Here is a 12,744-nt window from a genome sequence, read left to right as displayed (position 1 = left end):
TTATTTATTTTGGCTTTTACGTATTTATTTTACTTATTTGTCGGAGTCTGTGTAAGGCAATTTACTTAGGTATGTATATATGCAACCCATTGCCCCCATTGTATAGGCATCAGTTGTTCATTGCCAAGGTTGGGTGGTTCAGGAGACTCTCTCTCTCTCTCTCTCTCTTTCTCCCCTTTGTCTCTATGCGTCCGCCTTGTCGACTTTGACATGGTATCAGAGCTCTGGTGGAGCAAGGCGCTTCGTTGAGAACCGAAGAGAACCCTCCCACCCACTCCCTAACTGGCGGCGCTATCCTCTCCTTCCTCTGCCCGTGGAGATCCTCCCTTCTCTCCTGTGGTGGCTTTCCAAAAAGCTGTGGCGTTTACCTCCTCTATGTGCTTCCGATTCCCGCTGTCGTGGACTTTGGCACCTAGCCCACTGTTGCTAGCATTATAAAACGCTAGCGCTAGCGCTGCATATACCGGACGGGTAAGAGTCGGACAGAAAAACGCCACCCGACCTCCCGCCTGTGTTTTGAGATACTGATCCCTCTGCATGCGTTTCTTTTTTCTCCTCCCTATGCGACAGCGTGTTGAAACGTTGTGTCGTTGCACCTCTTGACGGTGACGGTCTCCCGGTAACCATGAAGGAAACCTCTCCTCCTCCCCCCGCGCCCCCCTTTTAGTCACTCATCATTTTGAAACGTTGGGCACAAAGGTGGGCAGCCCTGGGCATCGACAAGGTCTTGAATGCTTGAGCACAAGTTTTTGGGAGCAGGGGAGCTGCTTGGTGCAAATCTTGCAGTCCCTTTTAAAGTGCTTTGAGGAGCGGCTTGGAAGAAGTGGAGACTGGAGCTCAAGAAAGGGGCATAAAAAGGAATTCTTTAGTGACCGGCTTGGATTGTGCGGCTTTAAGAGTGCGAGACGGTATTAAAATCTTGCAACTGCAACATGGCCCCCCCTTGCTCGAGCGCAAATGACAAATTGATCGGCGATAACTACGCCCATTGGAACTTGATTATGCGTCTTTGGTTCACGTGGAAAAGCCTATGGGACATAGTCGACGACTCGAAGCCCCGTCCTACAAGGGATCCCAACAACAGGTACACCCGCCTTCAAGATGATGAGTATCAAAAATCGTGTGTTAAATGGGATGCAAATAATGCAAAGGCAATGTCGGCAATTGCAGAATCTCTTACAAAGGAAATTTCTCCAACCATTCAAAATTTGAAGATTGCCAACGATATGTGGTTCAAGCTCGTTGGAATGTTTGATCGGGATTCTACGATGCGAGCAGTCTCCCTTCTTGGACAATTATTTGCCATCAAGTGTCCACCCGGAAGCTCCATGCAATTATTTCTTATGAAGGCTAAAGTTATTCATGATCAACTATCGGCTATGAAAACTGCACTAACCAATACTCAATTAGCTGTTTTGGTACTCGTGACATTGCCCGAGGTGTACGAAACGGTGTCTAGGACACTTCGCCCACAAATCACGAAGGAAAAGCTAGAATTTGATGATCTCAGCTCTTTTCTCATTGAGGAGGAAGCCGTGTTAATAACTCAAGGCAAAATTCAAAATAAAATGGTTTTCCCTTTGGATCCAAAAGCCGCATGCTTGCTCCCCTTTTGGGAAGGCACAAAAACATAACTTTATTTGGGAAATCCGAAACAATCCAGCTAGGCTACACATTCCGAAACATCCATCGGGTTCCCATCGGTGAATTGAGGTCGGGCTAATCATGGGTAAAGGACGCGGAGAAGTCGTAGACGAGGGTCCAAGGCCTCCACATACCCAAATCTGCTCCAAACTGGAGAAAAACAGCAAGTTGCTTCTCTCTCAATCAAGTCCAATCAGCACCAAATCAACCAATACCAAGCAACGAAGGTGGTCATGTCACCTAGGGCTCTAATACCATGTCAGAATAGGCAACAGAAGATGCAATGAAGTCAAGAACTAGTCTCCGATTCAATGGACAAATTCTCGAGTAGCAAACCTTTTAGATTGACCCTTCCATTTAATTAAGTAATCGTCATAAGCTTTTTGGCGCAAATGACGGGTACGATGATCTAAAATAGCCTCTGGTTCTCGAGGAATATATCGAGTTTGCATATCTTGCCGCCTATTTTTCTTTAAGGCGGCTGGCATGAAACTTTGGATGTACACTAACATCCGAAGGAAGAGCCAGTTTATAGGCAACCTGGCCAATTTTCTTTGTGATCAAGAATGGACCACAATATCTAGCTGAAAGCATATAATGCTTTCCAGTTCGCATAGTCTTGGAATCCTTGGGTATCTTCAGATAGACCCATTTTCCCACCTCTAGAGCCCTGGGAGATCTCTTTTGATTAGGATTAGTGACTTGAAAACAAAAGCAAGTTTATTTTATTTTCCCCCGGTCAATGCCCTTGGCGTACATGCATGCTTGCCCACTCGTTGCCAAGTATTGATTCACCGCCTTGCTCTGGCTTTACTGCCTACTGGCTCCAGCTCATCACCCACCAATTCGCTGACAACCTGCACCCAACCATCGTTAATCTTGGCGCCTATTGAGTCCTGGTGACGGACTTGCCGCTCTGGAGTCTTGACATTTCTACCAACGCCCTGGAATTGCTGCTGCAATCACTTGCAAGCTGCCATATTGCGAATAGCTGTTTTGTTGACGAGTTTCCGCGCAGCAGGTCAGTGGTGGGGCGTCAACACCACAAGTTCCCACGGGACCACTGCAACACTTTATCACCTCAAAACAACTTGAAGAATACTATAAGAGAGAGTGAAGCGAGAGAGATGGAGAAGATGTCGGAGAGGGATGCCCCTACACACAGTTGGTGGCCTTCATCTGACACTGTCAGCGCCCGGGGCATTTGTTTATTCCGTAGAACTCTTCTCGTACAAGGATTTGATGGTTGAAATCCAAGAGTTGGGTGCTCAGGCAATCACTCGGCAATCTAGAAGCGATCTTTGTGTGTGAGGGGGGGTTGATGCTTTTATAACCTCTGAGAGGCAGCAAGAATAGGAGGTGCCAGATTTCTGGCCTCTTTTTAGCAATCCTCAGCAAAAGCACATGCTTCCTAGAATTAGGGGGGCACCCAGTTTTTGGGTTAAAAATACTACAAATTGGGGGCGCGAGCTGTTATTGAGAATTCTCAACAGAGAAAGGTTGCTTTTTCTTGAAAATCATTCTCAGAGAGAGAAAAAATCTCTTTTTTAAAGAGAGAAAATCATGTCCTATTCTAGAGAAATGAAATGAAATGAAATGTTATATTAACGTCTTCAAAAGGGCAAAATGACCTATGAGACCAATCAGTTACAAAATAGTGAATCTAATACCATGTCTGGGTACAAAAGAACTAGAAAAGAACTAGAAGTGGAACAAAATACTACTACTACTACTACAATCTAAAACTACGTGGGTGTAGCAGCTGATACAATAGGTACCCGGTAAACTGGATGTAACAGTGTGTGAAACAAAGATGGAAGAAATGGTGAGGATCCATCCTCATCTGCACTCTGGATGTCGAGAGAGTATGGCTCGAATCTTCTGTTGTAGTCTCCGTCGATGCTGTGTAGCTCCTCTCCTCAGTCGCGGTCGTCTGTATCTCTGTAGCTCCAATGCTCGGTCGATGAGAGTGCCAGTAGTGGTCGAATGAGTGTGGGACGAGCTCTGCAGTGGTGGCTGCTCCTCTGGCTGTCCCATATCTGAAATTCAAATTAAGAGAGAAAATCAGCAGATTCTAGACAGAGTAAATCAGTGCGCGACGTAGAGGATTCTAGCTCTGACAAAGAGATTGGCATTTACCACCTTCCTAGAAAGAAAGAAAGAAAGATATATTAACGTCTCGAAAGAGCCAAAATGGCCAATGAAACAAGAAACTATACATCTGGTAATACATCTCTCGTCTACTGAAATAGAAAAAAGATCTACTCAACATCATAGTGATGTTTGAGTCTACAAAGCTAAAACTAAGCTAAAACTGAGAATATGTACAAATACATGACTGATCCCATCCAAATCTGACCATCAACTTCTATCTCCCTGTCCTCTATCCCAGGATATCCCAGATGGGTAGATCCAGTATAGAGAGGCCGCTGAAAGGTGGCACTCGTCTCCGATGTCGAGCGATGATGCCTCTGATTTGGTGCAAATGGCGGGGTCTGGGTCGAGGCCCGGGTGGTCGAGGACGGCGAGTACGACCCTGTGCAGTGGCTTGATCAAGACGGACTCCTCTAGGCCTCGATGGACGTGGTCCTGGGGGTGTGGTTGTATCCATAGACGGAGTCTGCGTCCCAAGGTCCTCTCCCTCTCTACTGAAGAAGTCACGCATAGTGCGTTGTCAATCTGTTGGTGGAGAAATGTCTTGTAATAGTTTGTCCCTGTGCCTCCTCAGCTCAGAGAGAGAGAGAGAGTTTGTGACTTTCCAAACGAATGCAATGATCAGCTGTGTCTATGACCTTGACGCAGAAACCCTAACCCTGAAACCCGTCACAGTGCACACGAGGGGAGCCAATCCACTCCTTTGTCACAGATTACCTAGATGGAATGAAGTCACTATTTTCTCCTTAAGATTTTAGGGGTACTGATAGACTGACACTATTTTGGGGAATGACTTTATGAAGAGATGTATATTTGAAATGGGAATTCCTAAAAGAAACTTGTTACATGTGCTCTCTCATACGTGTATGTTGTTCTACTCATCGGCAAGGGAAATACTTATGATAGATATGATGAATTTTGTGCATCTAGACATCTGCTATATATGAATGAGATTTGGATGTTATTGCTAAATGATATATGTTATTTATGAATGGGATCCTAGTGCATCAAGAATTCTATCTGGATGAGATGACTAGATAGTGATCTTAGTGCATCAAAAGTTCCGAAAGGATGAGATGGCTAGATAATGATCTATGTGCATCAATAGTTCTTGATTAGATGAGATGACTAGTTTCATTGTTTTGCATCTGAGTGTTCGGTGTAAACCGTGTAAACCATGTGAATGTTGATCCAAAATCCAGTGTGGACTTGGACCAATAGGCCAACCTTGGCCACGACACTATTGGACATGCGCTTGGTGGCAGATGGGCAAGTGGTAGCTGCCAGAGGCTACACAGATCACCTCATCTTGTGGGAGATATTGTCTATCACTTGTTGTAGATATATTGGTGGTATGCATCATTTTTAGTGTCAAGAGTATTGTCTTAGCGGTTTGGCTTGTCAACAGTCTACATTCAGCACACTTAACCCTGCACTATCTAGCCTCAAAACCCCCTTGTATCCGGTTCATAGTCCTTGGCTTGGACTTGGGTGTGATGCTAGCCGATTTCTTGTACTTCAGTCTTTGCAGACTGCTGTGTGTTGAGGTCAGCTTGCACATCATTTGTGCGCCTTTGTCTTGTCTCCATGGATGTGATTTGTTCTGCTATTTCAGTTCAGTTCTGAGCTCTGCTGCTGTTATCATTTACTCTGTAGGTTCACGCACGTCACTGTGTGGAACTTAAGGGCAGACTGCTTTCAGGGTACCCTCATCGCACAGCGAGCTCTCTGTATCGATTAATCTGCTACATCAACTCTTTGCTCATTTTAGACCATTTTCAGGATTTCTTTTGGGCCAACTTTTAGAGCTTTTGAACCCTTCACTTAGGCTCTTATCATAAAAGTTTTGCACCATACAAATAGATAAGTAGTGAACGTTCATTCATATGTTCTGAAAGGTCACCAATTTTACTGAATTGTACATTTCAATGATTCAATGTATGATAAATACACCGGTTCATATCGTACCATCTTTGTGTTGTGGAGGTGACAAAGACTAACGAGGAAGATGGAGCAGTGGAAAGTGTAGGTTAGAATTAGGGAGATTTGAGAAAGAGTTGGAGGGAGTTGGGACAAGGAGGGCTAATTGAGGGGGAGAACCTATAGGAGGCAGGAAGAACAATGGGCAGTAAAAGTTGATGTAACAAACTTGAGAAGTTGAGAGAACAAGGAGGCAAGCTATTTTGACATTTCCTCGGGGTCTTTGTCCTTGAGGAGTTTTGATGAGAATGGTGCTCTAAAATGCTGTCAAGATTTGTGGCTTTTCTTTTCAGATCAACGTGATCTTTTGGCTTTTGTCTATGATTGCAATGAATTCCTTACTGGTTGTGGAGATTGGATGTAATTGCAAACACAGTTTGGCTTGTATCATATGAATGTAAATTGATGATAATCTTTTGGTATCACATCAATGCAAAATAATTTTTTAGTGGCTGTGGAAATTAATGTATATGCCAACAATTGATGGTTTTCTGACTATTTGACCTTTAGAAAGTTGGAGTTGATGCCTCCCAAATATTGGGTGGGCAATATATGTTATCAGAATGCGATTTACATAGCCATGGTCCTCTTTTATATATTTTTATAACTCAATTCATTCAATTGCATTGTGCTGCTCGTAGATTTCAATTGGCTTATCATCCAATGATCGAAGAGTTACAAATGGTCAACATGTTTACAAGGTATAATGCTCTGAAAAACATAATTCTTTTGGTTGACAGATACAATTTTGACAAGGGAAATCTTGGTTACAGAGGTTACTTGCACATGCTCTCGATATACTCGATGCCAGAGATCAGAACTTCAAGCTTATTGCACTGGCAATACGTATGGTGGGCAAGCTGTCACCTGCTATATTGAAGTTTTCAGGCAAAAGAGTACTTCAACAAGCGTTTCAGAGAGTTGCTGCTTTTGGATCCTTATCCCAGCGGTTGGTATTTTTGATCTTTTACATGTTTATACAATGTTACCTGCATCGATAAGATATTTCCCTAAAGATCTTATTAGCTCGGAAGCAATTGCCACAGCTCTCAATGCTTGCTACAATGGAAATTGAGAAAGTGGTAACATGAACACAATTGAGCAAACAAAACTGTGATCACTAGCCCATGTGACCCATAGAGGTCAACAATGATGCATGTTGCAATTAGATGAACCAGCATACGGATCATGCGCATGCCACTTTTTGAGAGCATTGTGCCAGACTCACCTGCCTAAAGGAATGAGGCAAGACTCACCAGCATACGGATCATGTGCATGCCACTTGCTGAGAGCATTGTGCCAGACTCACCTGCCTAAAGGAATGAGGCAAGATCTGATGTAGGTTATGGTATTTTTAAGAGCACCAGTCTTTTTGTTGCATCTAGTCAGTTTTTCTCGGTACATATTTGGGATTGAGTTGCTTTGCTGGCTTGAAAGGGGGTGAAAGTATACTCCCCTTCACCAAACAAGCTATGGTGGATGATACCTATGTGCAGGGATGCATGTATGTGGGTAGTGTAGAGATGTGTGAGAGGTGTAGCTCAAGCGAATTAGGTTCAAGTTAGATTATCTGAGACTAATGTATGGTCACAAGCTTTCAAAAGCACTGTACTCACGTGGAGAAACTTGGTTGATTTTGCATTGAGAATGGGGCCTTTTTATATAGGTCATAGTCTTGGATACATTACATGTGGGATTTTGTGTCCTCCTCTAGAGGCTTGCCCTTTAGGCATCACATGCATCTGTCTCTCTTATTTCCCACGGCGAGCAGCCCGCCCGGTGCTGACCCGACTCACCTCGCGAACCCATATCCCCCGACATCTTTGGTGAACCCGACGCGAAATTGAGCCGGGGTGGGAAAATTTAGCAGAGGAAGATGACTACACCGCAAGAGGCGGCACAACACAAAACAAAAGACACCGACGACACCGTAAATGCTTACAGTTGACAACCTGAATGCTTTAAGTTGCTAATAATTAGCCAAAGTGGAATTTGATTACAAATGTTTGCAGTTAAACAGCACTGATAGAGTTAAGAGAGTTTAATGCTCTCCAATCAGACCAAGACTGCAATTTTTCCACTTATGCCTGCCATTAAAGCCTTTTGAAGCTAATTAGGAAGGAAGTATTTGGCAAAAATTTCCTGCCTGGCGTCCTTGTAATCCTTAAATACGATAGAGAGAGGTTATCCTCTCATCTTCTTGCCTTATTGCCCTTTTTCTTGCTTCTTAACCTCAGACTCCTATCCCTTGCTTGCCGACTAATCTCAAACTTCTGTTCATTGCTTGCTGAGCTCCCGCTCCCACCCGTTACCTTGCCGAGCTCCCTTCTGCTCTTGCCGAGCTTGGTCGAGGTCGAGGACGAGAGAGAGAGAAAGTGGACCCGAGCTTCTACTTCTTCCCACCTTGCCGAGCTCCCTTCTCGCCTTCGCCAAGCCGAGCTCCGACTTCGTTACCTTGATAAGCCTTCCCTTTGGTGCTTCACGGGCCCAGGAGAGAGAAAAATCTCTCTATTGGAGTGAGAGATAGACCTAGCTTGCCTCATGTGCCGACAAGAGAGAGAAAGAGAGAGAGAACTTCTCGAGCTTCTTCTTGTCCGCCTTCCTCGCTTCACCAAGGTCGAGAGCCAGAGAGAGAGATCGAGTGAGAGCGCGCGAGAGAGAGAGAGAGCCGCTTCCTTGCCTTCGCTTAATACCCTTCTCCCCCCCCCCCGCCTTGCCGGCCTTCATCGCCAAGCCCTCGTTACCTTATTCCTTATCCCTACCTCATATCTCCCGCTTTTTTTTATTAAAGCCCCTCTTCCCCTTAAGCAACGACTGCGCCGTTGCTAGGTGGGAAGCAGCTTGATGACGTGGTAGTCAACGGACGGACCTGCTTCAATTTTGGCAAGAGCGGGGCCGAACATGGGCGCCCAAGCGTGTAGAGCAACTCCCGCTTCCGTGTCGAAGCCAATCAAGCTCCACAGAGCTCAGTGCGAGCACCTTTCTCTCCCTCCCCTGCGCCGTACCCTGGCTGCAGGCCATCTTCTTTATTTTCCCCCCCTTCACACCCACTTACTTACATTGGGCGGGCGGCCACTCTTGTTTCGGGCGGCCTTAATGCCTTTTCATTGGGTGGCCTTCTCATTGGCTTTAACTTGGTCTAACCACTTCGTAAGGGCACCACATTTGGTATACATATCGTACAAGGCATTGCTCCGCAAAAAGAAGGCATCATATTTGGTACACATGCCGGCCAAGGCACTGCATTTAACATGCATATCGACCAAAGCATTGCCAAGGAGCACATCTTTCTCCATTGGGCGGCTTCCCTTGGGCGGCCAATAACCTTATGGTTCATGGGTGGGTGGCCCTCAAAGGGCACCACTTTGGGCAAACACTTTAGCCCGGGCATTGCATTGGCTCAAGCACTGCAGAGCACAACTTCTTTTCTCCGACTCGACATGGTTGCACACTATAGGAGACGACATTTCGGACAAATAACTCATCAAGAACTGTAAAGCCACCGTCCCGAACTTTGTGGGTCCACTAACTGAGGTTGCCAAACCTGCCAAAAGTCATCTGGTACCTCATCATCGATCGTTGTCACCGACTTCAAACATTAATATCTTATAGCTCCGGACTCCGATTGGCAAGCTGTAAATTCCTATAGACTCCTCAAGCTGCATAGAATGCATACAAACCTTGTTGAGGCTGTAAAATCCCCAGATGGCACACCGTCCAAGGCGACCGATCTGGCATAGACGACTTGGCACAGAATTGGCCCTCAGGAAAATTTAATTTGGCGATATCTTGGCAATCGGAACTCCGATCACTAATCTGAAAAGACCAACACGCTCCACAAAGTGAGCACTTCAGGCCCATGCATTCATTTCATTTCTGTCCCCTCAGTTGTATGTGCCTAATCCGGTACGGATCTGCAATTGAATCCAACTTCAAACTGCCATAACTTTTTCACCGTAGCTCCAATCGACGAGCCGTAAAGACAGGCTAGTAGAGCACTTCAAGCACTGCAGTTCTAGATCATAAGCTCTCACGTGTGATCACTTCAAGCATACTCCTTTTTAGCATCATCGAGGCATCTGTTGGCCCTTTAAAGCCGCATTTGGCATACATTCACTATAAAACTTGGCATGTTAACAAGCCCTGGTCATTGCTCAATAAATGTTTAGGCTTCAAAGAAGCTTAGCTTGCATTTCTTTGCTCTTTTTCCCATCATGGAAACAGAGCTGCACGACAACGCATGGCTTCATCATGGACATGCTGCCCCCTTTCGAGTACTCTCTTCAAGCACCCTCGATGTCTCTTACAAGGGTGGAGATTACTAGACTCATTCGTCAGGATCTGATCCAGCTGGATACCAGGAGGACATGGATAGAGCCGCCACAGGAGTTGGGCACGAAGATGGCTTTCTATAGAGAGCATCCTCTCCACCTCACAGGAGATGGGTTTGTGATTCGACCAGCTACATGGACACACATGTGTCTCATGGTTTGCGGTGTGCCATTGGTGGGATACGCACATCCTCACATCAGCTGGAGATTGAGACTGGTAGATTCAGAGGGATACCAACAGACAACAGGATCTGCCGCTTATGCCAGCTAGAGCGAGAGACATAGCTACATTACATATGTCATTGCACAATGTACTATGAGGTACGGGGCCGTTTCCATTGCTTATTCAAAGAGGGTTTCGGTCCTTTCTCTAGGGTCATGAGTTATGAGGATCAAAGATATCTTGGGCCATATCTACTTGAGTTACACAGATATAGAGATACTTTACTGGGGAGAGATAGAGAGAGAGAGAGTCCCAAAGGCAGATTACAGATTCTGTTTCACTAGATATGGGACAGCTAGAGGAGTAGCCATCATTGCAGAGCTCGGCCCACACTCATTCGACCACTACTGGCATTCTCATCGATCGAGCAGTGGAGCTACGGAGATCCAGACGGCCACGATTGAGGAGAGGGGCTACACAACATCAACGGAGAGTACAACAGAGGATTCGAGTCATACTCTTGACATCCAGAGTGCAAATGAGGATGGATTCTAGTAGTAGTATCTTTGTTCTAGTGCTTGTGTACCCAGACACAGTATTAGATTCACTATTTTGTAACAGATTGGTCTCATAGGTCATTTTGGCCTTTTGAAGACATTGATATAACATTTCATTTCATTTCTCTCTCCACGCCCAGGGGGCTGCTCTCTCTCCATGCTAGCGGCTCTCCCTCTCTCTCCCCCTCTGCAACAGCTTGTGATACACTTCTGCAACAACTTGCGACACAAGTTTTCTCCTTCTTTTCTCTACCGCAAGGCTGAAATTTATTGTATGCGATGGAAAATCAGCAAACAGGGATTGGATAGAAGCTAAATTCCCTGAATTTTTTGACAATTCAACAAAGGTGTTAAATTCTTGAAGAAAATCAGCAAAATAAATGAAAAAAGCCTTCGATTTTTGTCAAAAATCAGTAAAAATCAGCAATCCCACATGTTGAATCTCTGATTTTTATCGAAAATCAGAATGCTCATGAGAAGAAAAACGGATAAAATTAAACAACATTTTATAAAAAATACGTGAAGTTAAGGTTCCAACTCGAACCAATCCATAGTTGTGCACATGGTCCTTCCTGCAGCCAACCGGCTCTGATACCATGAAATGGACACGTTGAGTGGATCTACTGGCTACACGGACCGCCTATAGACGCGCTCGGACGAACCACCCGACCATAGCCACCATCCGGTAGCTCCCTTGTGCTCGGGCTAGCGTCTAAGGACGTAGGCGTGCACCTGTAAGACCGAGCGTCCCATACCACCCGGCCTTACGTCCTCGAGGTGACCTTGCGCACTCCTAGCCTCACGGGCTAACCACTGGCACTCTGCGAGTGGGGGTCGATAGTTACAAATGGGGCTTTGGCCCTTTTTTATAAAAATGGCCGGCCACACTAGCCGGGTTAACTACGTCTGCCCGAACACTGGACGCCCGTCCCGATGGTGTCATAGACTAGATCCCCTCTCCTGTAAGCGGGACATAACAAGGAGGGAGAAAAAGGAAAAAAAAGCTCACTCAAGAGCTCTTGGAGAGAACTTTTTTTTGTCAAATATGAAATTTAAGAAAAAAGAGAAAAAAAGCTCACTCCAAAAGCTCGCTTTGTTCCTCTCTACGATTTGTGCTGATGTGTGTACGCTATGCCAGGTTAGTAGTCGGCGTTGCTTTCTTTTAGTAGGGGTTTAGGCCTCTCGGCCATGGTCAGTTTGGGGAGGGTTAGGTTTTATTAACCCTAACCCCCCAATGGCCTCTCAACCATTATCTGTAAGTTGCCATGTCACAAACTTGTGACAATGAGCATAGTAGTGTGGGTAGTGGCACATCCTTCAAAAGGGTACATATCCCATCATTAATTTGCTTTGAAAGAGAGATTAGTGCAGGTCTAATGTGCAATGCAAAAGGAAATTTAATCGTCGATCACAATTAGCAAGAGAGAGTGCTAACTGACCTAGTATAGAGCAACGTTGATACCTAGGATCTACGACATGATTAGGAAGAACTAATCATTTGAAAGATCTGATACCATATGTTAGGATTAGGGTGGATAAAAGAGAGTTGCATTCATACTAATGAGATGTTAATTAGAACACTCATTGCTTGATAGAAATTGACAAGAGTGTAAACACAAAAGGAACTAGTTTAAAAGAGTTGCTTATATAGCACTATAGAGGTAGCATGTGCTTACCTCATGCATGACAACTTGGAACAACCTATTCTAAGAGGCAAAGTATATTTATGGGGTTTTATTCATGCCTACATGACTCAATACATGTGATATTATGCTCTAGAAATGCTCCACATGAGGTAGCCTATGTCCAAGGTCGCTTTTGGCAATGCTACACATGCCACATGCGATCTACGGATGCCCAGCAGACTAGGGATATGCTCCATGGTGACCTAGAACAGAGCCCACGAACCTTACAC

The 12,744-nt window shown here is 45.1% G+C and overlaps 1 protein-coding gene across 1 annotated transcript in view; it reads left to right on the top strand.

Annotated features, from left to right (window-relative positions):
* Positions 1-12,744, top strand: part of LOC147459342 (uncharacterized) — a 214,509-nt gene that overhangs the window by 28,218 nt on the left and 173,547 nt on the right. The window contains exons 7-8 of the mRNA XM_086510636.1: positions 6,420-6,479; positions 6,552-6,727. Coding sequence (XP_086366762.1) covers positions 6,420-6,479; positions 6,552-6,727 — 236 coding nt within the window. The remainder of the gene's footprint in view (positions 1-6,419; positions 6,480-6,551; positions 6,728-12,744) is intronic.

The sequence above is a fragment of the Adiantum capillus-veneris genome, chromosome 4 (assembly GCF_014529385.1).
Source record: "Adiantum capillus-veneris isolate H3 chromosome 4, ASM1452938v2, whole genome shotgun sequence".
Taxonomy (NCBI): domain Eukaryota; kingdom Viridiplantae; phylum Streptophyta; class Polypodiopsida; order Polypodiales; family Pteridaceae; genus Adiantum; species Adiantum capillus-veneris.
This window is presented reverse-complemented; position numbering and strand designations above follow the sequence as displayed.